The sequence below is a fragment of the Leucopleurus acutus genome (genome assembly GCF_964270905.1).
Source record: "Leucopleurus acutus genome assembly, chromosome: 20".
Taxonomy (NCBI): domain Eukaryota; kingdom Metazoa; phylum Chordata; class Mammalia; order Artiodactyla; family Delphinidae; genus Leucopleurus; species Leucopleurus acutus.
In genome coordinates, this window is record NC_139162.1 from 13,457,849 (window position 1) to 13,485,703 (window position 27,855).

Genomic DNA, 27,855 nt, shown 5'->3' on the forward strand with positions numbered 1-27,855 from the left:
GCAATTCCCACTTCCCCTGGCACTGTGGGAAACTGCCCCTGGGATGATCCAACTTCTGGTGCTGAGGGCCCAAGAGATGGGATGAGGGTCCGGGATTGGATGAGGTACCTGTTATCATGTGGGTCCTGGTGGTGGCCATGTGCCTCTCTGGGTGTGCGAGGAGGCTGAGGATTTAGGCTTTTGCCTTCACATTTCAGTGCAACTGATGGACCTGTCTTGCTCTGTAGCATCCAGTCCTTCCTGGAAACAGCACACTGGCATCTCTTCAAGGAGTATCTTTATTTAGGGTGATCATAAACATCACAGCCTCTCCTCGGAATAAACCTAATTCCTTAGGTCCCTAGATAAACCTAAGTCCTTTAAGACTGGCAGCCCATTTGCTGCAGTGTCCAAGGACGAGAGAATGACTACCCGTGCAGGAGACTGGCCTGCCCTGTCTTCCCCACCTAATTAGGAGCCAAGGGGGACCTACCTCACTTGGTGGGGAGAGACTGTCTCCCAAAGCACCCTGACAGGTCTGAGAACAGAGAGTGGACTGCGTCGGGGCCTTGTTTCCCTGCTGCCAGCGGTGGAACAGTCTGGGCTGTGGCCACTTAGGGAATGGGCCCCAAAGCGTGATGGGCCAGGTGGGGTCACCCTGGCAGCTACAGGCGCAGCCTCTTGATGTCCTCGCTGCGGAAGTCTATGCGCAGAGCCAGCACCTGGCGTACTTCAGCAGGAGTGAGGCGCCACGTCAATGGGCCAGAGTTCGCGCCCCAGTAATCTAGGATCTCGGTCACCTACGGGGAAGAACGGAGACGAGTCAGCAAGGAGGGGCTATCTTGAGAGAAGGCCTTGGGCTCCACCAGAGGCAGAGCAGGGGTGCCCAGGAAGAAGGTGGCCTGCAGGGCTGGGTTGCTGGTGGAGACTTGGTTTTGAGGGAGTGGCAGGGATTCAAATTTTATCTCTGCCTCTCTTCCCAGTCACCTTTCCCTGGCTAGGCCAAGGGAGCCCTACATACCCGCTCCAGATTGAGGATTGTGGCCATCTGGGAGAGCCGGGCAAACTTGTCTCGGATGGTCCAGGTGGTCACCGTGGTGAGGTAGGCAATGAGTGACCTCAGTTCCTTGTCAAACTGCAGACCGCCCAGCTGCAAGGGAACATGGGCCCAGTCACTGTTTAAGGTCTGGCCCTCTGGCCAAGCAGAACTGGCCCCCAATTTCACTCAGTGCTGGGCTGCAAGGCCAGCTGGGCCTCAGATGGTGCCTCAGCTGGCCCCACTGCCTCAGGGCAGGACTGAGCCTAGATATGCAGGGCCTGGGCAGACAGAGGGGATGGACTTGTCTTCCTTAGAGGGAAAGCAACAGAGCGGGGGGGCCTGTGCCTCCTTGACATTACCCGGTTGAAGGTGGACTTCAGCACCACTTTCTCCAACTCGACTGCGACAAGGCTGGTCATGAGGCTGGTCAGGCTGTCGTAGATGACTGGGGACAGGCTGGCCTGCAAACAGGTTAGGCATCAGCGGGAGTCCCAACTCACCCCTCTGCCTCCCAGGAGTCTTTCTCCTGTGGGAGTATTTCTATGGCCTGGGGCTCGGAAGAGCTTCCTGGGTTCCCAGCAGGAGTGTGATGAGAAGCCTCAGGCTGCTGACTGGGGCAGAGGTGGGTAATTCTATAGGCTGGTCCCAAGAGCCCCTGCTCACCTTGAACTCTGCCATTTGCTGCTCCAGATTAAGGATGAACTGTTGTACCCAAGGGTCATTGGCCTCATAGTCATTGAATTCTTCCTATTATCAGGAAGCAAGGTGGGTCAACAGGGGCGTCTCCAAGAAGGACCATTCACCCCCACCCTTGTAGCTTATAACTCATCCAGCCTAAAATCAGCTTAAAATCAGGCTGGCAGAAACTGCTGCTGTTTCTGCATCACACTTCTGACCAGCAAACAGCCCCGGGCTGCAGCAGTGGCCCACGCAATATGGCAAAGCTCCTGGCAGTTTATCCCCTCTTGTATCTCATGTTATACAGGAATGAAAAGATTAGGCTAGAGGGGCTTCCCTGGTGGTGTGGTGGTTAAGAATCCACCTGCCAATGCAGGAGACACGGGTTTGAGCCCTGGTCTGGGAAGATCCCACATGCTGCAGAGCAACTAAGCCCGTGCGCCACAACTACTGAGCCTGCGCTCTAGAGCCCGCGCTCTAGAGCCCGCGAGCCACAACTACTGAACCCGCGTGCCACAGCTACTGAAGCCTGTGCGCCTAGAGCCCACGCACCGCAACAAAGAGTAGCCCCTGCTCACTGCAACTAGAGAAAGCGCACGCACAGCAATGACGACTCAATGCGGAGAGGGAGGGAGAGAGGGAGGGAGAGAGAGAGGGAGAGAAAGAGGGAGGGAGGGAGGTCCCAAGTCTATAAGATGTGGGGCAAAAAGAGCCTCAATAAATGAGAATGCGTCAGGTCAAGGCAAACTCCCTTTAGGTGTCTTTCGGAGCCCTCTGACTGCAGGAACAACCTGTTTCTGGGAGGAACCACCTGTTTCTGGGACGAACCTAGCCTTCGAGCACAGGGGAAGTGGGCCTGAGAAATATGTAAGGTCTAGTCTGTTCAGACAGCTCCACTGCACTCCAGCTGTGGGCCGGGGAATGAGGGATAATCCTGGGCTTTGTGGCCGTCCGTGGTCAGGCTGACCTCCTCGATGTTGTGGGAAACAGAGAGAAAGGTGTTGATCCAAGGCTGCACCTGCGGCTTGATGGCTGTGCTGTTTAGCTCCATCAGCCCTTCCTGTAGGACAAGGCAAAGATGCATCAGACACAGAAGGCACATGCCTCCATCCCTTCCCTTTCTCCTGCTCTACCCATCCTTTGACTGTCAGGGCATCCTTCCAGCCATGAGGCTTTTCTGCAGGCCCTGTCTGAAGTCTAACAGAAATAATGCTAATCAAAGACTCAAGGAACAACTTGTTCCTTTCCAGATATATTCTGATTCAGGTCCAGGCCAGAGATGAGACCATGGGGTTGGTCTGTTAAACTCTAGAAAGAAGAGATTTCTGAGTGCCTGGTACTAGGCAGCACCTTCGGCTAAGGCCAAGCAGATCTCAGTACCCACATGGTTCAATTTCCTCTGAGGACCCTTCTGAGGGCTCCTGGCACTGTGGAGATTCTAGAGGACCAGAATGCCATCTTGTCAACGTGACAGCTGCACTGCTGAAAAACCTTTAGTCTTCAAGGGACTCGCACAAGTTCAGTGGCTTGTACTCTGCTCCCTGGTGCCTCCTCTTCCCCGCCTCCCATTTTCTTATATGCATGAAGCCCATGATAAGCCAGTGACAATATTCTCAGAGCAAGACACAGGCCCAGGATTCAGGCAGCAGTTGAACCTGGGGCTTACCTGCAAGAGGTCTCGGAATTTGTTAGACACGGCAACCAAGTCAGAAAGGCAGCTGTCAAACTTGGCCTGGGCCTGCTCCCCTCCAATGCCTTGGTTGAACAGCTTGGTGCAGTCACTCTAGGGGAAAACACCCAGCCATCAGGCTTCGTAGCATGCCTGGGCCATGGGCGTGTGAGGAGGGCGAAGAGGCCAACATGAAACCAGCCATTTCTCCTATTCCAGCCTTCTCTGGGAGCAGCTCTGGTCAATCCGAGGCAAGAACCCTGGCTGGGTCTCAGGAAACCTGGATTTGATCCCGTGGCTAGTCATTTGACTCCCACTTCCCTCTTTGTAATATGAGGGTATTGGTGTCAGGGGGTGTGAGTAAGAAACACAAATATCAGAAGTTTTTCACACCTTTAGAGTCAGGCATTCCTGGCTTCAAATCCTGGCTCAGCCATGTATTAGTTGAGCGACCTTGGTCAAGTGATTTAAAGCTTCTGAGCTTTAATTTCCTTGGCCATAAAGTGGGAACACATTCCTGCTCCCATGGTGGTTTTGAGAGTTGGATGAGATGATGCACAAAGTGCTTAGCCCAGTGCTTGGAACGTAGTAGGCACTAAGGAGACACTAGCTATTGTAATAGGATCTGCTTTGTAAATAATTTGGTCTGGCTGCCCAGGGGATATTGTCATGACCATAGGTAAGATTTAAGTGTTTACTCTGTGCCAGGGCCCCAGTTTTAAGCATTTTACTTTTATTAATTAAAGTACCTTTCTTATGGAGTAGGCACTATTATTATCCCTACTGTATAGATGAGGAAACTAAGGCACAGGGAAATTAATAACTTGCCTAAAGCCACACAGCAGTAAGTCGTGAAGCTGGGATTCAAGCTGGGAATTATGGCTCCAGGGCACCTGTTCCTAATCCCACACTAAGGTCTAGCTGCAGAGAATGCCACAGGGGGAGCTGCTTTGGGTTGGCAGAAGCTGCCTGCATTTCCTATAGCCTCCTAACAGTTGGTGCCATTTTGGCTACAGTAGGAGCAGCTGTGAGGAAGAGCTGCAAAGGGGCTGATCTAGCCGGGAGAGGTCCTTGGTCCCTGTTGCAGCTCCAATACTTACTATCTTTAACTAGCCTTTTAACCTCATCTGTTAAACGGATGTCACACCATCTGACCTGCCTATCTCAAAGGACTGCTGACGGGGTTGAGAAAGAATACATGTGAAATGCAAATCTAAGGGGGAGGGGTGATTTATGGGAATTGTTTTTCCAGCTCTTTGTTACCCTTCTTTTCATTCACTTGGCTAATTCTGCTGGCTCAGTTCTGAATTCCTAACATTTCCCAAAAATTTACTTCAAAATCCAACAGAGTAATTAACATTAAGGAAAAAATCTGGAATACAGTCTAACGTGCCATGACTTAAAAACAACAACTACCTTGTTGAACACTTATAACGTGAGAGACACTACACTGCTGGTAGTTAGTGAATATTGCTCTTATTTTATTCCATTTTAAGGCCTTTTTTGGGGGTGAATTCCTAATCTGGTCCAGTTTACACTGTAAACTCCCACCTGACTGCTCTCTCCGAGCCTCCCTCAGGAACCCGGTCAGCAACTAGGCCCTCTTCTCACGTGCGGGCTCCCGGCCTCCTCAGTCCGCCCAGCCCTAAAGCCAACACTCAGCACCAGCCTCGGCACTGAGCCCCATGCTTCTGTAGCCAAGCATCTTCCCTGGTATGAGTGTCCGCTGGGGAGGCAGGACTCTGGCTTCCCTCTTCTCCCAGAGGCAGAATTGGGGAGTGATGGAGAGCTGGGCTCTTCGTTTTCTAATACTTAACAAAGTGATTGCTCCATGATGTTATGTATAACTACTAATACAATCATTAACTACCACTGCATGCCACTCATGTACCAGGTGCTTTATATTCTTGTTCAATTCTCACAACAAACCTGTGGGGCAGAGAGCATTACCCCTGTATACAAAAGAGGAAACTGAGGCTCAGGGAGGTTAGAGAACTTGCTTCAGGCCACACAACTGGTCAGTGGTCAAGTGGGGACTTGAACTCAGGGGTATGTGACTTCCAAGCCCAAGCAATTTCCACTGTTATATGGCCTTCCTTAAAAAAATGACAACAGGGCTTCCATGGTGGCGCAGTGGTTGGGAGTCCGCCTGCCGATGCAGGGGACACGGGTTCGTACCCCGGTCTGGGAGGACCCCACATGCCGCAGAGCGGCTGGGCCCGTGAGCCACGGCCGCTGAGCCTGTGCGTCCAGAGCCTGTGCTCCGCAACAGGAGAGGCCACAACAGTGAGAGGCCCGCGTACTGAAAAAAAAAAAAAAAAAAAATGACAACAGCAACTGGTTCTGTATAGGGTTAAGTGAACCCTATATCATCATTTTTTTTTTTTCCGGTCACGCCACGCAGCTTGCAGGATCTTAGTTCCTTGACCAGGGATTGAACCTGCGCCGTTGGCAGTGAAAGCACAGAGCCCTAACCGTTGGACAGCCAGGGAATTCCCCCCATATCATCTTAATCTCAAAATTTATAGAGGGCTTTATCACTTTTTTTTTTTGCGGTACGCGGGCCTCTCACTGCTGTGGCCTCTCCTGTTGCAGAGCACAGGCTCCGGACGCGCAGGCTCAGTGGCCATGGCTCACGGGCCCAGCCGCTCCGCGGCATGTGGGATCTTCCCAGACCGGGGCACGAACCCGTGTTCCCTGCATCAGCAGGCAGACGCTCAACCACTGCGCCACCAGGGAAGCCCGGCTTTATCACTTTTATAAAGTGCTTTCAATCCTGTTTTTTTATGGGGCCAAGCAACAAACCCAAAGCAGGGCACCATGGAGATCTGTATCTTGTTTCACAGATGAGAGAACTGAAGCTCAGGGAGGTAAGGGATTTGTCCAAGGTCCCATGCCAAGTATGTGCTGGAAGAGCTAATTTGAATTCTGATCTCCTAACTCATGGGTCAGAGCTCTCCCCATAGTTCAGAGATGTCCTGCTACCATGTCATTCACTAATGAATCCCCTCAAATGCTCTGAAGAAGAGCTGGCTCAATGCCAGGGAATGCCATAGCTCCCACTAGGAGGAGTGCACAGGGCTCACTCTCAAAAGGAGGTCTGGGGAGGCTACAGCCACTGAAAGCTGATAGGCAATTTCCACTGTACCTCCAGTGTCTTCTTCAAAGTGGAGATGTTTTCACTGCAGACTTCCACGTTGTTCAGGGTCACCTGGGAGACAAGGACAGAAGAATGTGACTTCCTGATCACTATTATTTGTACCCACTCCAAGGCCAGACTGGCTGACAGCTGCACTCCTGAGGCTCAGGGTGGGGGTGGGGGGCGCTAAGGACCACCCACACTAGTGTCATCAGGCAGTGGGCTCAGGTCTCAGTGGGCAGAATGGTGAACCAGGCTCGCCCTTTCTCCTGGGCTTGACACAAAGGCAGCGAAGCCATCTGACCTCAGAGGTAGTGACCCAAGGTTTCAGGTCTTTTTGTTCCATGTTTAGGCATGCAAGTCTGGGAGAAGTCCTTGGGCTCCAAACCTCCAAGCCCAGGTCAGTGATGCAACAGCTGACATTGATTAAAGAAATGCTTCCTGAGAGCCTACCACCTATGAGGCATTTTCTCATCATTAGTTCTTTGGCTCTGTTGAATACCTTCTTCAAAACAAGTATAGTTGACCCTTGAACAACGCAGGGGTTAGGAATGCGGTCGAAAATCAGCACGTAACTTAGAGTTGGCCCTCCGTATCTGCACCTGTAGATTCAACCAACTGTGAATTGTGTAGTACTGTAGTATTTTACCATTGAAAAGAATCCACGTATAAGTGGACCTGTGCAGTTCAAACCTGTGTTGTTCAAGAGTCAACTGTATTATCAAGCCAGCTCACAGGTGGAAACATGACTCCTAAGAAGGTGAAATAATTCACCAAGGTCAGTCAACTTTTGATTCAGCAAATATTTAAAGTGCCCACTATGTGCCAGGCACTGTTCTAGGTACTGGGAAGAAAGCAGTTAACAGACAAAATCCATCCCCTCGCAGAGTTTACATTCCAGAAGGGAAGTCGATAAATAAGTGTCAGGTAGTGATAAATGCCATGAGGAAAAATAAAGCAGGGTAGGAGGACAGCAATTCAAAGAGTGACAGGATTAGAGCCAGGATTAGAATTTAGGTCTCCCCACTCTAGGCCAAGGGCTCCTTCCTTCATAACTCAATGGCCTTATGAGTTTGGTGCAGAAACACCAATCATAAAAAGCAGCATGTGACAAAAGTGACAATTAAGGTAAAAACTGCTATGGTCATTTAGAGCAAAGACACAATGTTTTGGTCTGAGGCATTCTAGGAAACTCCATGGTAGAGTAGGTAACTGAGTGGAACTTAAAAGGCTGGAACATAATCCTGATAGGAGAGGAGGGTGAGTACATTTCTCCACCCCCATCGGCCTCCTCTAGTCCAGTCTCCTGTTTGATATTATCTTAATGGTACTTAGGATTATCTGATATTGTCTTGTTTGTTTGTTTCCCTTTCCCACTAGGATGAGAGCTCCAGAAGGCAGGGATCTAGTCTGTCTTCTCTACAGCTGTATCTCTAGCATAGCACCGTCCAAGAGAACTTTCTTGATGATGGCAGTATTCTAAATCTGAACTGTCCAGTACAGTAGCAATAGCCATGTGTTGCTACTGAGCACTTGAAATGTGGCTGGTGCAACTCAGGAGCTGGATTTTTAGTTTAAAATTAAATTTAAATAGCCACACCATACTGGGCAGTGCAGCTCAAAAACCTAGAACAGTGCCTGATATATAGAAGTTTCTCAATAAATATTTGTTGAATGACTGAATGAGTGAATGACTATCTTCTGGAGAAAGGATAACATAAGCAAATGCAGAGTAGCATAAAATCCAAAAAGGTATTTGGGGACCAGGAGAGTCAGTGCACAGACATGTACAGGGAAATGGCAAGAGGTGGAGCTGCAGAGATGGGTGAAGTCAGACTGGGAATTGGGAGCTATGCTGTCCTGTGGACAACGGAGTGGCACTGACGATTATTTAAAGCGGGTGAATGCCACACGAGCACAGCTCTGGTTTGGGAATACTAATTTAGAGGCCTTGTGTAGGAGAAATTAGAGTTTGAGAAGATCACATTGCCTTTGAACTGGTGTTCTGGTGCCATGACCAGGAAGGCCGAGGTGAGGTACGGAGGGGCTAGTATTTCAAGAGATAAGTCAGAAGCTTCAGGATTTCAGGGTGAAAGAAGAATCCCATAACCCCAGGGATTGAGATTAGGATGTCCCTCCTGTCTTCCACAAAAATACTGCCCTTGTCAGTGTCCTGCAGCTAATACTGCAAGATCACGCTGCTGACAATGCTGCTAAGACCACTTGCATGGTGGACGGATGAGAATTGAGGTCTTTCATTAGCATGCCACAGCACAAGGCTGCTAACATCGCAAGCTTCCAGAGAAATAACTGCACTGTCATGACAGCTCAAGGATGAAGGCCACAACATAAATGTTTCCAAGGCACTTGAGGGCATAAGTAAAATCTGTCATGAGGGAAAAATGGATTTGAGTTCAAATGGTATTGATTTCAAATACCAAAAACTTTGATGTCAAAGTTTCCTTGTACTGACAGTACTTGTAAGCATGGATTCACTGGGCTTATCGCTAGCTCATGCTAGCGATACATCAGCACTGTTGGGGAATTCATCTTGACAGCCAAATGAATCAAGGTGACATAAGAAATAGGTCCTACACTGGGAGTGATGACATTTTAAGTACTTGGCATCAGGAAAACCAGAAAACTGTCACCAAGCATTTAGCATCACCTTTTCTTGTTGGCCTTATCTTCTGGGCCCTCAAACAATGAAGCTGTCTGAATGGGAGCAGCGAATGTGTGAACACACAGCAGCCAGCCTACTGGGGACTCGTGGAGCCAAGGGATGGAAAATAGGACTAGAGTGACAGGATGGATCAGATTCTGGAGGCCTTCAACAAACTGTCAGGCAAAGATGTCTAGTTTTGATATGGTAGGTAGCAAGGAGTCATTTCTGAACAGAGAAATGAAAGAATGAAAATAAGTTCTATAAAAAATGAAATAGAAAGCAAACAAAATGAAAAATTTAAGTCAGTTCATGATCATATGAAGTTGGTTGCCAGAAATTTTGGCAAAGTTCTCCAAAGGTACTATATTTCAGAGGCAATAGCTTCTTGGAGTTCATCCTCTTTTTTGGCATCAACCATGGCATCCTAAAAAGATAGAACCCATGCTCAGGGAAGATATTTTCAATGACAAGGAGAAAGTAAGGTTTCCTAAATAGACTTCATTGGATCTGAGGACTAGTTACTGTGGGCTCCCCTGCATAGGGGCAAAGTAGATATTAGCATGTTTAGGCTTCTGTCTCTGAAAGCAACATCTTAACTCTTTTGGTGTTATAGGCCTCTTTAAGAATGATAAAAGCTGGGGCTTCCCTGGTGGCGCAGTGGTTGAGAGTCCGCCTGCCGATGCAGGGGACACGGGTTCGTGCCCCAGTCCGGGAAGATCCCACATGCCGCGGAGCGGCTGTGCCCGTGAGCCGTGGCCGCTGAGCCTGCGCGTCCGCAGCCTGTGCTCCGCAACAGGAGAGGCCCGCGTACCGCAAAAAAAAAAAAAAAAAAAAAAAAAAAAAAAAAAAAGAATGATAAAAGCTAAGGACCTTGCTTCTAGAAAAAAAAAGTGTATACATTTTTGCATCCTACCCCCAGGTGTTCAGAGACCCCATCTGTGGACTGTTGACTGAGAGCTCTGCTGTTGGATGCTTCCGTCAGGTCTCTGAACCCCAGAAGCCAAGCAGACTCAGAGCCTGGCCAGTGTGGGGGTGGAGAAGAATGACCTCTGACGGTGCTGTACCCACACATGAAAAGACACCATGTGCCACAAATGCCTGATCACAGGCCCAGGGCTCATCTGCATTCTTTCTGGCTCATCACAAATTAGTTGTTACCCTGTATAAATCCCTTCGTCCTTCCACGATTCTCCTTCCCCAGCTGTCACACAATGGTAAGACTGCTGCTGTTCTGTGTAGCAGGACTTTAAGAAGGTCACCTTTCTGAGGAAGCTGAGAGCCTGAGAAGTACGCTAGAAAAGCAGTTTGGTAGGCCTAACGGGTCAGCCCCAACCCATGTTGTGGGATGTCCTCAGGGAAGTAGTCTGGGGGCCTGGCACAGATGTAATCCAAGCTTGATACTCAGTGGAGCCCCTCAGCAGCTGGGTAGTGCTCTTGGGAACAAGTGCTGGGGAGAGCTGAGGCGCCTAGCCTTCCAGGCAGGGAACAGTGCAGTGCATGTCCTGGCTCGGGCTGCTCTGAAATAGGTCCCTGGGTAAGAAATGGTTTCACAACCTTCTAGGAGGAGCTTTCCTTAAAGGAGGAGTTTTCCTTGTATATAGATACTGGAGGAAAAGCCTCCAGTTGAAGGCTTGTTATACTGTGGCTTAGAGGTCACAGTTCAACCCCTTGAGATAAATTGAGCAGCTCACAACCTGTGGGGCTACCTACCAGGAAGGACAGCTTGGCCTCGTCAGTACTCTCGATGCCTTTAGTGTCAAATTTGCCCTGCTGGAGGCTGCTATGCATGATGTTCACGGCACTTGTCACCCCACGCTGGATGTCCTGAAAGGTGGTGGCTGGGAAGCCCATCCGCAGCTTGTTACACAGAACGTCCCTGGGGGGCAGATTGGCATATGAGGATTGACAGCACTCAACCTGGCCTCCAGTTCAGCATCACCAAAGGGCTCACTACCCTGACCCAGAAGCATAAGTTGCTCTTTCCAGGGAATAACCAATCCTTGAGATCACCACACGAGACGCTTAGCAGCCAGGGTATGAGAGGCCAACACCCTCTCAAAGGCACTGATATGAAAGGATACAGAGGAGACTGGCCAACTCTTTACTCCCTATGAGGCTTTCACTTAACGCCACTGAGCTCCAAAATACTCAAGAGAAGGCAGTACAGCTTAGTGAAAGGCAGTACCGTGTAAGAGTTGAGAGAATAGGTTTTGAATGTCACACTCTACTCCATATTCTACCATTTATGAGATGTGTGATCTCCCTGAGCCTGTTTCCTCATTTACAAAAGAGAGCTAAATGGTTCCTACCTCATAGGGTCGCTATTAGGACCGAACAGGAGCAGGAAGTTAGCACAGTGCCTGGTCTGTAGCAGTGGTAATTATCATTGTTAAAATTACAACTACTGCCCTCATCTGAGCTGCCTGGTCTCTTTCCTAGGTCTGAGGGCCAATAACTCCTCCAATCCAGTCCAGGGAACACAGTTTTGGCCTATAACATATCTGGTTGCTGTACAACTGCCTGGAGTCAAGGATGTTGTGCTACGGATGGGAGCTTATATCCTGTATAGAACTGAACTACAATCATAAGGAAAAAAAGGAAGAAACAAAATGGGCCTCAGGAAGCAACCACAACTAGGACCTTTCTGCCTCCTAGAAAGCAGAAAGGGTGTTAACTGTACCTGAAGTCAGACTCCAGCTCTGTGGTGGCGAGGTTGATCATGGCACAGAGACAGTCGATGCTGGAGCTAGACAGAGCCCGCCCAATGCACTTCTTAACAATGTAGAAGACATCATCCACCATGCTGGATGTCAACTGGCCCTTCTCATAGGTGTCCAGAGCCACAGCCTACACAAAAGGCAAAGTATCCAATGAGGGCCCCAGTTCTGTATGTCACGGTTCTAGATGGTTCTGGAATAGGCCCTGGCTCTGCTCCCTTTTCTGTACCTTGTCCGTGTTTTTCCCAACATAGCTTATTCTGGTCACAGCTTGGTGTGGTTCTTCCTTGCCAAAATAGCTCACTTCCCTACTAATCACCACGTTAGGAAATGAAGTATTTAGGGCGTTTGCCTTGGGAACATCTGTTATGTAGGTTGTAAGACACCAGGCAAGGCCCTTCTTTCCCAAGGCTCCTCACTCACATACCTCCAGAGAGGCAGGGAACAGGTAGGTTCCCTGAGGAGCTGAGGTGTTCTTTTGTGATCCTTGGGAAAGAAGTCCCAGTTGGGTCCACAAAGAGCCTGATCACTCCAAAGATGCCCTCTAACTATTCAAAGCAGTACACTCAGTCTGCATGCAGGGTATTCTCAAAGTAGGACCAAGAACTAGGACATGCCTCGGCCTTTCCCTTCAGCCTGGCTTCTTGGACAGGAAGCCCCAATTCCCAGGGATGTGTCCTCTCTCCTACCTTGTTGACAGTCTCCCTCATGAAGTATTCCTCCATGGTAATATATAGACCAATTAGCTCCTGCATGGTGCAGCTCAGTAGGCAGTTATTGAGGAGTTTGTCCAGGGACTTCTGGTGCTCTAGGAGACAACCAAGAAAGGAATACTCACTCTTCTTCCCCAAGGGAAATGGATCATTTTTTTCAGGTCCCTTTTTAGTCTCTGTTCCAAATCTGTACATGATTTACATGGTTATAATCACAGTACCAATAAAATTTTGTATTCTGCTTAAAAATTATATCACAAATATTTCAATGTTTCTACATGGCTTAGTTCTTCTTTTTAGCTTACTTATTTTTAATGGCTGTGATATCTTATCATGTAGATGGTCTGTTTTTAGACACCTGGGTTATTTCCAAACATTTTGCCATTATTAGAGATAACTGAAAATCATAGTCATTGGAGATTTTAGTTAATGTTATTGTACAAAGAAATTTTTACTTCTTTTCCATTATTTCCTTAGAATTAACTGGTAAGACTCAAAAGACATAAGCTTCCAAAGCCAAAGACTAAAATATATTGGGTACAGACCATTTCATTCTCTAACCAGTGCTATCCAACAGAATTTTCTGTGATGACGGAGATGTTCTATATCTGTTGTCTAATATGGTACCACTATTAAGTACTTGAAATGTGCTTAATATGATAGAGGAACGGAATTTTAAATTTTATTTAATTTTAATTAAATGGCTTGTGGATTCTGTATTAAACAGTGCAACTCTAAACATACATGGTTATTATTATAACAGCAATAAGCACCAAACTCTAAATGAGCATGAATCCTCCTTTAAACACCAATTCAGGGAATTCCCTGGTGATTCAGTGGTTAGGACTCCGTGCTTCCACTTCAGGGGGCATGAGTTCGATCCCTGGTCGGGGAACTAAGATCCCGCAAGTCACGCGGCGTGGCAAAAAAAAAAAAAAAACCCACCTGGGTCATATAAATAATTTCCTTGCCGTGTATTATTGATACAAGCCATGCAGAATGCCACAGATGTTGGGTCAGTTTCAGGTCTCCAGTTCAGGGAATCCTGCCTATACTCAACCAGTAGGAATTAAATGGTCTTCTTAAAAACGTGGAGAGTCAATTTGTCCATGAAATAGGACCATGGCACACCTTTTTATTCAACATATTTATCCCTTCCAAAATTGTGACTGGAGGAACTGGGAGACTGAGGGAGGGAGTGAAAGGCTTTCTTTATACCATGTACTCTTTTTATATACTCTTTATACTACATATTCTTTTCTCAATATTATACCTCAGTACTCCATTGAGGTATAATTTATATACCATAAAATTCACCCACTGTACATGTACAATTCAATGATTTTTTTTTGGTAGTTCTATAGAGTTTTGTAACAATAGCCACAATCCAGTTTTAGAATATTTCTATCACTCCTTTAAGTTCCCTCATGAAATTATGTATATTTTTTCGTTCTATCTACCTACCTATCTATCTTGTGCACATATCACCTACTTAAACACCAATCCCTAAATCTGAGCTGGTGAGGAAGCATAGTGTGGGGAAAAGAGCAGAGGAAAATCATTGAACCACTCTTGCCTTTAGCTTTCCTCATCTGTAAAATGATTAGATGGCCTCAAAGAGCCAGTCCAATTCTAAAATCTGGGAAGTCTAGATTTCCTCCTGGGAGTCAATTTGTCCACAGACCCCCCCACAAACTAATAAGCCCCAATTATTTCCTTATTAAAAGATCTGTGACTTAAGTATTACAAAACAGAGCCAACTATACCCCAACCCATCCCAGAGAACATGGGAAATGCCTTTACCTTGTTTTACTTCTTCTGAGGCCATGGAGTCCCCCACTTCAAAATCTGAGCTGATTCTTTTCCTGAGGAAGCGTAAGTACAGCTCACTGCGGGCATTCATCAGGGTGACCTCAGTCAGGATAGGATCCAGTTCCCTGAGACACATGGAGCAGAAAGAATAAGCAGGACACTGGATTCCTTCAGATATAAGAGCTACAGGGAAAACATAGTCCCAAACTCCCCTTCCCCCTGGGCCCAGAAGGGTCAGCTCTGCCCGATGGACTTCCTGGCTCTGCTGGTCCAATTATAATCAGTGACAGCTGTCAACCACATATTCCATTTGCATGTTTCACCTGAACTATTCACCCCCTAAAATCCTGCCAGGGCTAAATAAGAGATTGGGAGACATATTTTTGTTAGTGGTTTAAAATGATCTATTAGTAAAAATGATCGATGCTTCATGGGAAAGAAATCACACCTCCCTAAGTCCTCATGTAGCTGTGCTGGGATTTTTTAGGGTACATCCTTAAACTGTGTCTCACACCCATTCATCTATCCAGATGAATAGCCAAAACAATCTTGGAAAAGTAAGGACTTGGAAGACTCACACTTTGCAATTTTAAAACTTACTACAAAGCTACAGCAAACAAGACAGTGTGGTTTTACTGGCATAAGAATAGACATACAGATTAACTAACAGTCCAGAAATCTTGACATTTATGGTCAACAGATTTCCAACCAGAATGCTAAGACAATTCAATGAAGAAAGAGTAGTCTTCTCAATTGTGCTGGGATAACAAAGATCCACATTACCAAGAATGAAGTTGATCCCCTCCCTCACATTATAGAAAAAATTAACTCATTTTCCACACTGAAGTCCAAGAAATCTTTTCAAAACATAAATCTGGTCATACCGTAATCACATGATTTCCATAGCTCTTAGGATACAAGACACTGAATACCCTGACTCTAACAACCTCACCAGGTTCATCTCATAGCAGGCTCTTGCCAACTCTCTGCACTTCAGCTATACTGGCCTTCTTTGGGTTTTTCAAATACACAGGGTCTTTACACGTGCTTTCCCTGCTCTACATGTTACACATTTCACCTCTTACGCTATTTACTCTTTCCGTGCTGCGCGGCATGCAGGATCTTAGGGATGGAACCCAACCAGGGATGGAACCCCTGCCCTCTGCATTGGGAGCATGGAGTCTTAACCACTGCGCCACCAGGGGGTCCCCCTATTTACTCTTAAAGTCTCATATCTAAGGTCATTTCCTCATGATTTTTTTTCTTGAACTTCATCAGCTTAGGTTACATCCCTTTATTACATGCTTTCCTGTAGTCTATGCTCAGTATGTTGTAATGGTTAACAGCACCAACTCTAGACTCAGACTGCTTGGATTCTATTCCTGGCTCTGCCACTTTCTAGTTGAACAACCTTGGGCAAGTCACTTAACCTCTCCAGGCTTCAGTTTCCTCATCTGTAAAAAGTGTTTATGGATTAAATCAGTGATCTTAACTGGGGGCGACTTTACCTCCTGGGGTACATTCGGCAATGTCTGGTGATATCACGCTACCAGCATCTAGTGGGTTGAGGCCAGGGATGCTGCTAAACATTTTACAATGCACAGGTAGTTCTCCACAACAAAAAAATTACCCAGCCAAAATGCCAATAGTATGGAAGCTGAGAAACCCTAGATTAAATGATTTAATATTGGTTAAGTGTTTAGAACAATGTCTGGCAAACAGTACACACCATATACATGTTAGCTATTATTGTCTACTTTATAGACCATAAATGCCACAAAGAAAGAATTATGTCTGTTTTGTTCACTTTGCTTTCTGACATATCCCCAGTACCAAGGACCAGTGCCTGGCACGTAATAAGTATAGAGTAAAAATTTACTGATTGAATAAATACACTTTTATGTTTGGCATTTCTTTTAATAAGCATATGTTACTTTTATTAGAAAAAAGTAAAAGTTAAAAATTTTAGGATAGTAGTTACTTTTGGGGGAGGAGAGTCACTTTGGGGAGTTCAAAAGTATTGGTAATGATCTAGCATTCTTTACAAAACACAAATATGTTATACATATGCTTTTGTTTGTATGCTATATTCCATTTAAAAAAAGAGTCATAGGGCTTCCCTGGTGGCGCAGTGGTTGAGAGTCCGCCTGCCGATGCAGGGGACACGGATTCGCGCCTCGGTCCAGGAAGATCCCACATGCCGCAGAGCAGCTGGGCCCGTGAGCCATGGCCGCTGAGCCTGTGCATCCGGAGCCTGTGCTCCGCAACGGGAGAGGCCACAGCAGTGAGAGGCCCGTATACCGCAAAAAAATTTTAAAAAGTCATAGATAAAGTATTTTTAAAACATAAACCACATTGTAAGAGAGCAGTCTCTGAATGATACTTGATTACCAATTCAAACTCCTATGGGCTGAAGAAAAGCGCATTACCTTGGTTCTATTTTTTCTGATGTAGAGTTTCTCATCAAGTTGCTCTGGACATGCCGGAACTGCAATATACCACAGAAATGAGAATGCTCTTCCCCTCCCTCCTTCTTTCTGCCCCTCGCTGGTCACTCCAAACTTCTGGCATAAGTATGTTTAGGTTTAGTTTGTTTAACAGACAAGCCAAAAGTAGGCTCTCAGGATGAGGAGCCAAAGACTTCCTTGTGATTTATAACGCTAACATTCACCTCTGTTATCGCACTTAAAAGTGATGCTAGTGCTGTTCCAATGGACTACTGTCTAGAGTCTCCCAGAGTTCTAGAAATAAAATTGTATGGGGCTACTCCTATTTCTAAGTCCTACTCCTACTTTATCTGCTCAAAGGAATGGAGAAACAAAGCTCTAAAAAAGCAAATGTTACACCTTTAGCACTTAAGGAATGAAGGAGAAATCTGAGACAAATTACTTAACACTGAATAGGACCTTAAGAAGTAAAATTCCATTAAATCACTAGAAGGCACTCTTGTACATTTTGTGATAGAGAAGTGGTCTAACGTTTCTGTTGTGTTCCTTTTAGGAAGCCCTTTCTATTTCCTTCTCAGTCATGTACTGAGGCCATCATTAACTTGACAACACCTCAAGTCCAAAGTAGCTGGTGAGAGGCAAGAAGCAGGCCAGTCTGCATTTGCCATTTTTCTCCTAGCTGCACCTTTTTTCACTCCCCTCCCTAATTTATTCTATTCAGTGTTGCTCGCTAATGCTGCTACTAAACCACCTATAAGCCTCCCCTGCTCACCTGCTGGTGGTAGTCCCTCTGCTTGATGAACTTGTCTACCACCTTCTCCACCTGGCTGTCACATTCCACCTGCAGATATTTTATCAGGGTATAAAGTCTCCCTGGGCCATAATAGGTTTCCACTATTGGTTGATGGGTCTCTACAATTCGGGCAATCCCTAGAAGGGAAAAAGTGACAGGGTTGTATTCCAAATATTCTTCCCACAAGATAAACTCCTTTCTTCCATCCAGGACTGACCTGGGGTCTAATTCAACCCTTTTTGGCTGTTTTACTTCCCAAAATGAACACAAATTGTACTCGTCAGTGCCAGGAGTTGTTAAGCAAATCTGTCTATTAAATATGCACAGTTCTTAGTAAACCAGCAGGCATTTGATAAAATATACTAATAATTTCTACAGGAGCATCTTTGGAAATAAGCATCACTTTTCCCAGTCATTTATTTTGGGGTTAAATTCACTCTTAGAGTTTGGGTCTCGAGGACTAGGGAGAATTAAAACATCTGAGAGACGCTAACTAATCTTTACTAATCAGGTACTGAATTGGGAAGTTAATTCTCCAATAAGTCAACACATAGCAAACCATAGGATTAAATTAAAGGCATCAGGCTAGCGAGGAGAAAAGAAAAGCTAGTGATGCAGGTGTTATAAGTGTCTCCAGTCTCCCGAGAGTGGAAAAAGGGCTTGCCTTCAAACAGAAGAGTGAGTGTATCTGCAAAGATGACTGCAGCTCTTCGATCACTCATGTCTGTTCCTAGAACCAACAGTAGATTCTCCTCAGCTTTACTGGCCACCTGAAAAAGTAGAAAATCCACACATTTTGTATTTTAAAGGTTAACTGCTCATATTTCTGTTTTGAACATATATATGCACATATACGCACAAGAGAATGCTAAAGTTATTTTTTCAACTTTTTTAAATTTTATTTTTGTCTGTGTTGGGTCTTTGCTGCTATGTGCAGGCTTTTTCTAGTTGCGGCGAGTGGGGGCTACTCTTCGTTGCATTGTGCGGGCTTCTCATTGTGGTGGCTTCTCTTGTTGAGGAGCATGGGCTCTAGGTGCGTGGGCTTCAGTAGTTGCGGCACGCAGGTTTTAGAGCATGCAGGCTTCAGTAGTTGTGGCTCGTGGGCTCTAGAGTGCAGGCTCAGTAGTTGTGGCGCACGGGCTTAATTGCCCCGCGGCATGTGGGATCTTCCCAGACCAGGGATGGAACCCGTGTTCCCTGCATTGGCAGGCGGATACTTAACCACTGCGCCACCCAGGAGTCCCCACATATATTTCTTAGACCAAAGGCTAGCTTCAGTTTTCCAAAAAAACCTCCCATTGGCTTTCTTTTTCCCTTGATGCTTGAAAGCCTAGGCAGCACACAGGAACATCCCTTGGGGGCTCTGGGTTGTCCAGGCCTCAGGGAAGACAAAGAACTTAACACAGTTAACTCTTCTTCCATTCAGAGGTATAAATAAAGCTTTCCTTTTCTTTGATAACATCTACAGTCATTAAACTGGGGAGAGAGTCCCAAGTTTCAATAATTGTTTCAAAGTATAACTCAAAGTTATTATTAATGGTGCTTCGTTGAGCAGGGGAAGGAATCTGGGTACTTGGAAGGGATTTTTAAGGGATTAACAGTAGAAACCATTTCCAGGTTTCAGATGGCAAAGTACTGATTAAAAAAAAAAAATACTGATATAAGAGTACCAAAGGGACTTCCCTGGTGGTGCAGTGGTTAAGAGCCCGCCTGCCAGTGCAGGGGACACATGTTTGATCCCTGTTTCAGGAAGATCCCACGTGCCGCGGAGTAACTAGGCCCTTGTGCCACAACTACTGAGCTTGCGCTCTAGAGCCCATGAGCCACAACTACTGAGCCCACGTGCCACAACTACTGAAGCCTGCGCGCCTAGAGCCCATGCTCTGCAGCAAAAGAAGCCACCACAATGAGAAGCCTGCGCACCACAATGAAGAGTAGCTCCCACTCGCCACAACTAGGGAAAGCCCGTGTGCAGCAATGAAGACCCAATGTAGCCAAAAATAAATTTAAAAAGAAAAAGTCCCATAAAGCAGTTATATTTTATTTTTAGTTAATTAATTTTTAGAATGGGTAAAACATACTTAAACATTCAAAAGAAACAAAGGAGTGTCTGGTGAAAAGTAGTTCTTCATCTTACCTATGTCTCTTGGTCTCCTAAGTCTCCTCTTGAGAGGCGACCACTGTTAACCATTCCAAAAATATCCTATGTTTATATAAGCATACATTTTTACTGCCACTCCCTTCATTTTAAACATGAATGATAGCATACTGTTATTTAACTTAACCAACCACATGTTAGAGAGTAAAATGTGTCAGCACATATGGAACTGTCTCATTTTTCTTAATGGCAAAATAATGTTCCATTATATAGAATTGAGGGGGTGGGGACAGGATGCACTGTGACATATAGTTAAATAACAACAACCCTGTGCACATATGCCTACTGATGTTTGCTTCTCTCCATCTAAGGATGGGCTGGGTGGAGGCGAGCTGAGACTAACTGAAGCCTGTTTCTTTTTCAGTTTTAATCTTAAGTGACCTCACCTGCTTCATCTCAATTTTTGAGACGTAAGCCTGGGTTCCCCCCTCACCACCAAGTCTTATTTTGAGACTCAAGCTTGGTTATGAAGTCTTAAAACCACTAACCAACTTCTCTGAATGCTCTTAAAAGAAGCCAGTCCCTGGTTGACAGCCTGGAAAGGGTGATTCAGCTTGTCAGAGAGTCTGCATTTTAATTTTTCTATACTTTCACTTGGTCTGTTAGAAATAAATGTACAGCAGCAGATGTCCAGACCATGCCTGATACACAGTAGACTGGAAATAGGTAAGTGTTGAATGAATGTATGCATCCAGTCCTGCCAGGATACAGCAGAAAAGGGGAATCAAATCCAGAGGTAAAAAAGTATCCACAGAAAATGTATCCACCCAGTGCCCCAATCTGCAGGTGGAGAACTGTACATTATCCTGCCAAGCAATCAGGAGTCATACCTGCTTGCAAAGGTATTCTGAGAACTTGCTTAGTCCCTCCTCATGCAAACCCAGCAGTGGGAAGATCTTGAAGAAGCGCTCCACCTGGGGCAGATCCCCTTCCTTAGTGGCAATGGCAAACTTCTCTGTGACAATGGCTTTGAGACGCTGCTCAGCTTCCTGCAGCAATTTCAGGTTGGCATCAATCATGCTGCCTGCATAATGGGGAGAAAATGAGAATTAAGGTAAAGAATGGTACTATGTCAGGTATATGCCACCTGGTCTGCACATTCCAAAAATATGTAATGAGCACTTAGTGTGTGTAAGATGCTGTACTAACAATATGGATGATTAAGAGAAGGGCTTTCCGGGCTTCCCTGGTGGCGCAGTGGTTGAGAGTCCACCTGCCGATGCAGGGGACATGGGTTCGTGCCCCGGTCCAGGAAGATCCCACATGCCACGGAGTGGCTAGGCCCGTGAGCCATGGCCGCTGAGCCTGCGTGTCCGGAGCCTGTGCTCCGCAACGGGAGAGCCCACAACAGTGAGAAGCCCGCGTATCGCAAAAAATAAAAAAAATTAAAAAAATAAAAAAGAGAAGGGCTTCCCTGGTGGCGCAGTGGTTGAGAGTCTGCCTGCCGATGCAGGGGACATGGGTTCGTGTCCCGGTCCGGGAAGATCCCATATGCCGCGGAGCGGCTGGGCCCATGAGCCATGGCCACTGAGCCTGCGCGTCCGGAGCCTGTGGTCCGCAATGGGAGAGGCCACAACAGTGAGAGGCCCGTGTACCGCAAAAAAAAAAAAAGAGATGAATCAGCCATGATCCTATTGTCAGAGAACTTACAATCAACTAAACAAAATAAGATTTGTGTGCAGATAACTGTAATAAAATTCAGTGTATGGTAAGTGTCATAAGAAAGGTGCCACAGTCACATATCTGGTTGAAGTAATCAGAAAAGGCTTCCTAGAGATGATATTCCATCTCTCAAAGATGGGCAGGATTTTGATACCTGAGCAGGGGGAACATACATTCCAGGCAAGGGGAATGAAATGAGCAAAGGATTAGAAACAGAAAGATGCAGAGTATTGCAGATAGTACATATCCTGGTATATAGAGGAGCTCAATAAATGTGTGCACAATGGATGGACGCATAACTGAATGGCATGAAATAAGGCTAGAAAGACAGAGTGGGTTGAGATCATAGAAGGCCCAGAATACCAAGCTAAAAATTTAATTTTAAATTAAAAAATATATGTATTTATTTATTTGGCTGCACTGGGTCTTAGTTGTGGCATGCGGGATCTAGTTCCCTGACCAGGGATCAACCCCGGGCCCCCTGTATTGGGAGCATGCAGTCTTATCCACTGGACCACCAGGGAAGTCCCTAATTTAAATTTTATAAACAGGCAACATGGTCAAGTGTAAAGAACCCACGGGTAGTAGGTCTGGATTCAGTTTTCTTTTCCGTAAAGTAGGAAGAACAACTTCTGCCTCGTGATGGTCTAGGACCTACACAGGGTCTAGTACCAGACAAGGAAATTTCCTAACAGATGTCCTTTTGCTGGTTGAGACTGCCTAGTTCAGATTACAGATGCTTGTACCTAAACTAGAAATTACAGATGTTTAAACTAGATTACAGACGCTTGTAACTAAACTACAAATCAACAGTTTGGGATGCCAACCTTCTTTGCCCTGTCGGCTAAGCTCGATGACTGACTTGTCCAAGCACAAGTAGCGATGAATGTGGGCTGCAGCCTGCTCATAATCTTCATTTCTCAAAGCAGTCTGAACTCCATCCATGCAGAACTTCAGGTCCAAGATGTCATCAGCTCTCTGAATGGCCTGATAGAGGCGATTCTGCAAAAAGACCTGGTGGTTAGAAACAATGTCCTATTCTTTCAAAAATCTCTCTCCAGAAGGTAGAGAGTTTCAGGGGCTGAATGTGATTAACCAGACGTCCTTTTCAGCTTTCACTGGTAAACTAAAAAGCACCACCACTACCACTCACAAAACTTGTTGACGATGGTCAATACTACTGATGGGTATCACACAATTTTATTTACTTGACTGACCAGGTCATTTATTTTAATGGAAGTAGGAACGGGAATAATCCATATTTATATTTGGCTTATACTGTTTAATTTATAACACAATCAAAATGTATTTGACATTTTGGGGACATGATATTGTAAACCAGGTAATAAAATATGCAAAATACATGAAAAGTATTTTTATTTACTTTTTATATATTATCTTTATCAGTATTTCATTCTTTTTATAAAATTTTTATTGGAGTATAGTTGATTTACAATGTCCTTACAATGTTTTTTTTTTTTGGCTGCATTGGGTCTTCGTTGCTGCATGCAGGCTTTCTCTAGTTGCAGTGAGCGGGGGGGCGGGGGGCTCTAGGGTTCACAGGGTCTAGAGCACAGGCTCAGTAGTTGCGGCACATGGGCTCAGTAGCTGTGGCTCACAGGCTCTAGAGTGCAGGCTCAGTAGTTGTGGTGCACGGGCTTAGTTGCTCTGCGGCATGTGGGATCTTCCCAGACCAGGGCTCGAACCCGTGTCCCCTGTATTGGCAGGTGGATTCTTTTTTTTTTAATTTATTTTATTTTATTTATTTTTGGCTGCGTTGGGTCTTCGTTGCTGTGTGTGGGCTTTCTCTGGTTGTGGCGAGCAGGGGCTACTCTTCGTTGCGGTGCGCAGGCTTCTCATTGCGGTGGCTTCTCTTGTTGCGGAGCACAGGCTCTAGGCGCGCAGGCTTCAGTAGTTGTGGCACGTGGACTTCAGTAGTTGTGGCTCGTGGGCTCTAGAGCGCAGGTTCAGTAGTTGTGGCGCACAGGCTTAACTTGCTCTGTGACATGTGGGATTTTCCAGGACCAGGGCTCGAACTCATGTCCCTTGCATTGGCAGGCGGATTCTTAACCACTGCGCCACCAGGGAAGCCCTGGCAGATGGATTCTTAACCACTGCACCACCAGAGAAGTCCAGTATTTTTGTTTTAAAGAAGCAAGACAGGGCTTCCCTGGTGGCGCAGTGGTTGAGAGTCCGCCTGCCGATGCAGGGGACGTGGGTTCGTGCCCCGGTCCGGGAGGATCCCACGTGCCGCGGAGCGGCTGGGCCCGTGGGCCGTGGCTGCTGGGCCTGCGCGTCCGGAGCCGGTGCTCCGCAACTGGGGAGGCCACAACAGTGAGAGGCCCGCATACAGCCCAAAAAAAAAAAAAAAAAAAAAAAAGAAGCAAGACATTTAAGAAAACTTTAATATGTGAGTTGGTAGCTGTGTGGCTATAACGTTTCATGGTAAATTATTTTGGCAGAATCTGAACAAATAGATAGGGAATTGTTATGCTATTTCACAGGGGCAATCTGAGGCTGGGACTGACTTGTTCAAGAACCCAGATCCTGTGCTTGTGTTCAATACAGCAGCTACGAACCACCTGTGGCTAATGAGTGCTTGAAATGTGACTAGTCCGTGGGGAATATCCTGGTGGTCCAGTAGTTAGGATTTGGCGCTTTCACTGCTGTGGTCCAGGTTTAATTCCCGGTTGGGAACTAAGATCCCACAAGCTGTGTGGCACGGCCAAAAAAAATAAAATAAAAATAAAAACTTAAAAAACAAAGAGGTATAAATGTGGCAATAAACTGTATCTTAAAAAAATAAAAAAAAAGACAAGAGATGTGACCAGTCCAAGTGAAGATGTATACGAGTAAAATACATACTGGATTTCAAAGACTTAGCACAAAATAAGGTAAAATATCTCACTGATACCGTTTCATAGTAATTTCCGATATAATGGGTTAAACAAATGTTATTTTTAAATTGTTAAAACTACATTCACCCATTTCTGTTTTGCTTTTTAAAAACGGTCACTGGGAAATTTTACATCACATGTGGGGTTCATATTAGATTTCTTTTCCAATCTGAATGACTTTTATTTCATTTTCTTAGCTAACTGCCCTGTACAATGTTAACCTGTACTGCACCTCCAGTACAATGTTAAAGAGTAGCAGCAAGAGCTAACATCCTTGTTTTGTTCCTGAACTTGGGGGGAAGCACCTAGTCTTTCACCAATAAGTATGCCTATATTCATAACAGCTATTGGTCTGGAGTTTTTTTGTGAGACCTTCGTCTGGTTTTGGTATCCTGCATTAGGTTTCTATTGGATGGTGCTACTCTAATTTTTAACGTGGTAGCTTCTCTACTGCCCTCTACTAACTCAAATATCAAAAGCTCAACGGGATTACCTTGGCCAGGTCAAGCTGACGGACTTTGCTGGACACATTCTCAGCTAGGTTGCAGGTAAAGGTGATCATTCCAGCTAGCTGCTTTGCATCTCCTTCAATCAACTGCAGGTTGGGACTGGAGACACACATTGTCAGCACACATATCCATAGGAGTAGACAGTAGAAGAGATGGAAAAATTTTTTTTGCAGATGGAGACTACGTCTTCTACTTTTTTTGTACCTCCCTACAACTCTTAGCTCTGTTCATTCTATTCACAGCTTTTTCTCAAGAGTGTTTTAGTGAAAACTCAGGCCTATACTTAATAATAAATTAATTTTAATAACTACTAAAGACACCCCTAAATAAGTACTGCCAAAGAAACTATTTAGATTCCCCCAAGTGTTAAGTGAGCATAAAATGCACTAATCAACAATCTAAGAGGATGATGAAATCAAAGAGTAATTTTTATGACTAGAAAATATACAAAATATGTAAAAACAGGGGTTCTCAAACTTGAGCCATATGTCAGAACCACCTGGTATGCACATTAAGCTGGAGAGTCTAGGGCCCCACCCCCAGAGTTTCTGGTATAATAGGTTTGGGGTGAGGTCCCAAAATTTGCTTTTCTAACAAGTTTCCAAATGTTGATACTTGCTGGTCCAAGGACACTTTGAGAACAGCTTAACTATACCCTTAGGTAAACACTTTACCTGGAGGTAATGCTCCTTTTCAATTCAAACTCAACTTGCATTGTATAACAGAATGTTAAGAAAAATAATAACTTATCCAGTGGACCCTAATGGAATTAACAATAGGTCTTGCTGAGATGAAGACTCACCCCATCCGGTGCAGAGTGACCATTTTACTTTCAATGGTGTTTTGCTGCTCTAAAAGAGCATCCAGCTCTCTCTCCACCACTTTCTGAAACACAGAGAAACAACCTGTCATTAGCATGATCAGAAGGAACCTTAAGAGTTATCTAATCCAACCACTTGGCTGAAGGGTAAATCCCATTTCAAATGTCTTCTTTCCTCTCACTAAGCTCCTCTAGGACTTTAACAAACAATACTTCATTTCTGCACTTACCATATTACATAATAATTGTTACCTTATGCGTATCTTATTACATCTAGGAGATGAACACAACAAAGGGAGTACATAAACTTTTATTCAATTTCATTAGCATAGTGCCTAACACAGGAAGGCATTTAAAATATAAAGGCTCAAATAAACAAATGAAACTTCTAAAGTGGCAGTTATAAAAAGTCTCTTCTAGTGTATAGTCAGTAGCCAGAAGCGATAAATATAATTCTCTCTCAGCCAAGGCATTTATTGCACTACCTTAACTAATGTAACCTTCTTATGCTTGAGTTTCTTCATCTGTAAACTAGGGACAGTAATATATACCCCATACGACTGTTGTGTGAGCCAAACAAGAAAACACATATAAAGTGCTTAACATAGCATGTCGCGTATGGCTCAACAAAAGACATAAGTATCAGCTATATGTTTCTACTGAAATAGTCCAGTAGGATGCAGAGGAAAACATGCCCTTGACAGTCATCAAATACAAATACAAAACTAATATTGTTTGTTCTGTTTGTAAGACTGACTTACTTTTTCCCCCCATTCATTGAATGCAAGCTTAGTACTGAACTTTATAAAGCACATCTTGCTGAAAAACGTATTAGAAGCTGCTAGAGTTGGTATAAGTTAATATTATATTTGAAAATTCTCAAGATATCAATGACCACCTCTGCTCCAGTATGAAATTGCCTTTTGTGCTCAACCTTAATAATAGTTTGGTTTAGGAAACAGCTACTAAACTTTTAGATTAGAGTTTAGATCTTTCTTCTGACTGGCAAGGAGCCCAAATGGCATTCAAAATTGTATTGACATCATCAAGTCGCACGGAAAAGTAAAGCAGTCTGCAAGGAATGAATCTTCGACAGAATATAGCCCACGCCCCTCACTGGACACCACGCAGGGGCACAAGAGATGAAGTGACTTGTCCAAGATTAGAACAGTTGTGCCTGAGTCTTAAAATCTCAAGCTTCTATAAAGCCCTGCATTTAACTGAAACACTAAAATTACGCCCCCAAATTCATTCCCCACAGGAGGAAATCTTAAAACGCTTCAAGGTTATTTGCAATGATTTCTCGCTTAAATGAGATAATGGGGTAAAAGGATTTCATAATTTTTAAAATTAAGCCGTTGCAAGAGAGCCTTTACTCTTATTTTGAAAAGCAAGCGAGTCGGCGTATACCCTCAAGTCTAACTTCACTGTGGCGGAGAAACCTAGAGATTAAGGGCCAGGGAAATCAACGGGGGAGTGGGGGCAGATCCCCTAGATGAGAGGAAAACATGCTTGGGGGCATGAGACTGAGTAAACAGAGAAGTCAGGTCGCCCCAACTACACTCAACTACACGCTTGCTTCTCGAGTAGGTGCTTTTTTGTCTCCTCGGCAAGAAGAGACCTTCCCACAGCCTGAATTTCCCAAGACTGACGGCTCCTAAGCCCACTGCCCCTGCATCCTCTTGGAAAAAGAACCTCAGCCCCCCACCTCCTCGCCGCAGAGCCGTTGATACACAGCTTCCAGCTCCTGCAGCTCGGTCAGGGAGCGAATGAGCTCAGTGGAGATTCCCGAACAGCTGCCTCCTCCCACGCCGTCAGGCGGCGGAGGCACCCCTAACAGCTTCTGAGCGGAATCGTGGTCTGCCATCTTGGTCCCCATTCCTCGCTTCCGGCCCCGCGAGGACCCCCCCACGGCTCGTTGGCGTTCCACGTCTTTGGGGCTGCCCACAGCAGTGCCCAATGAATTTGTAGATTTTTGGGTTTTATTTTAAAGTCTACTTTAAAAGGTCAATTCATTTCCTATTCTCCTGGAAAAAGTGACGGTCATAAAGTATATTTAAATAATTTTCAATGCTGTGTGGAAGCAAGACAGAAGCAGTAAAAAAAAAAATTATATATACATTCTTCAGGCGCCGGTTGGGGACCTTTTTCCGTCGCG

At 45.4% G+C, this 27,855-nt stretch overlaps 1 protein-coding gene across 1 annotated transcript; it reads right to left on the bottom strand.

Moving 5' to 3' along the window:
• Positions 1 to 246: 246 nt before the first annotated feature.
• COG4 (component of oligomeric golgi complex 4) lies at positions 247 to 27,576 on the bottom strand (the record flags this gene model as incomplete). The annotated part of the gene is made up of 19 exons (XM_082862391.1): positions 247 to 779; positions 1,001 to 1,129; positions 1,378 to 1,479; positions 1,682 to 1,765; positions 2,664 to 2,756; positions 3,363 to 3,479; positions 6,514 to 6,576; positions 10,880 to 11,045; positions 11,850 to 12,016; positions 12,576 to 12,694; positions 14,403 to 14,536; positions 16,841 to 16,899; positions 17,631 to 17,788; positions 18,316 to 18,421; positions 20,640 to 20,833; positions 22,299 to 22,473; positions 24,862 to 24,976; positions 25,680 to 25,762; positions 27,406 to 27,576. The coding sequence occupies 19 exons, from the start codon at positions 27,574 to 27,576 to the stop codon at positions 645 to 647; spliced, it is 2,370 nt and encodes a 789-aa protein (XP_082718517.1). The 3' UTR covers positions 247 to 644.
• Positions 27,577 to 27,855: the final 279 nt, after the last annotated feature.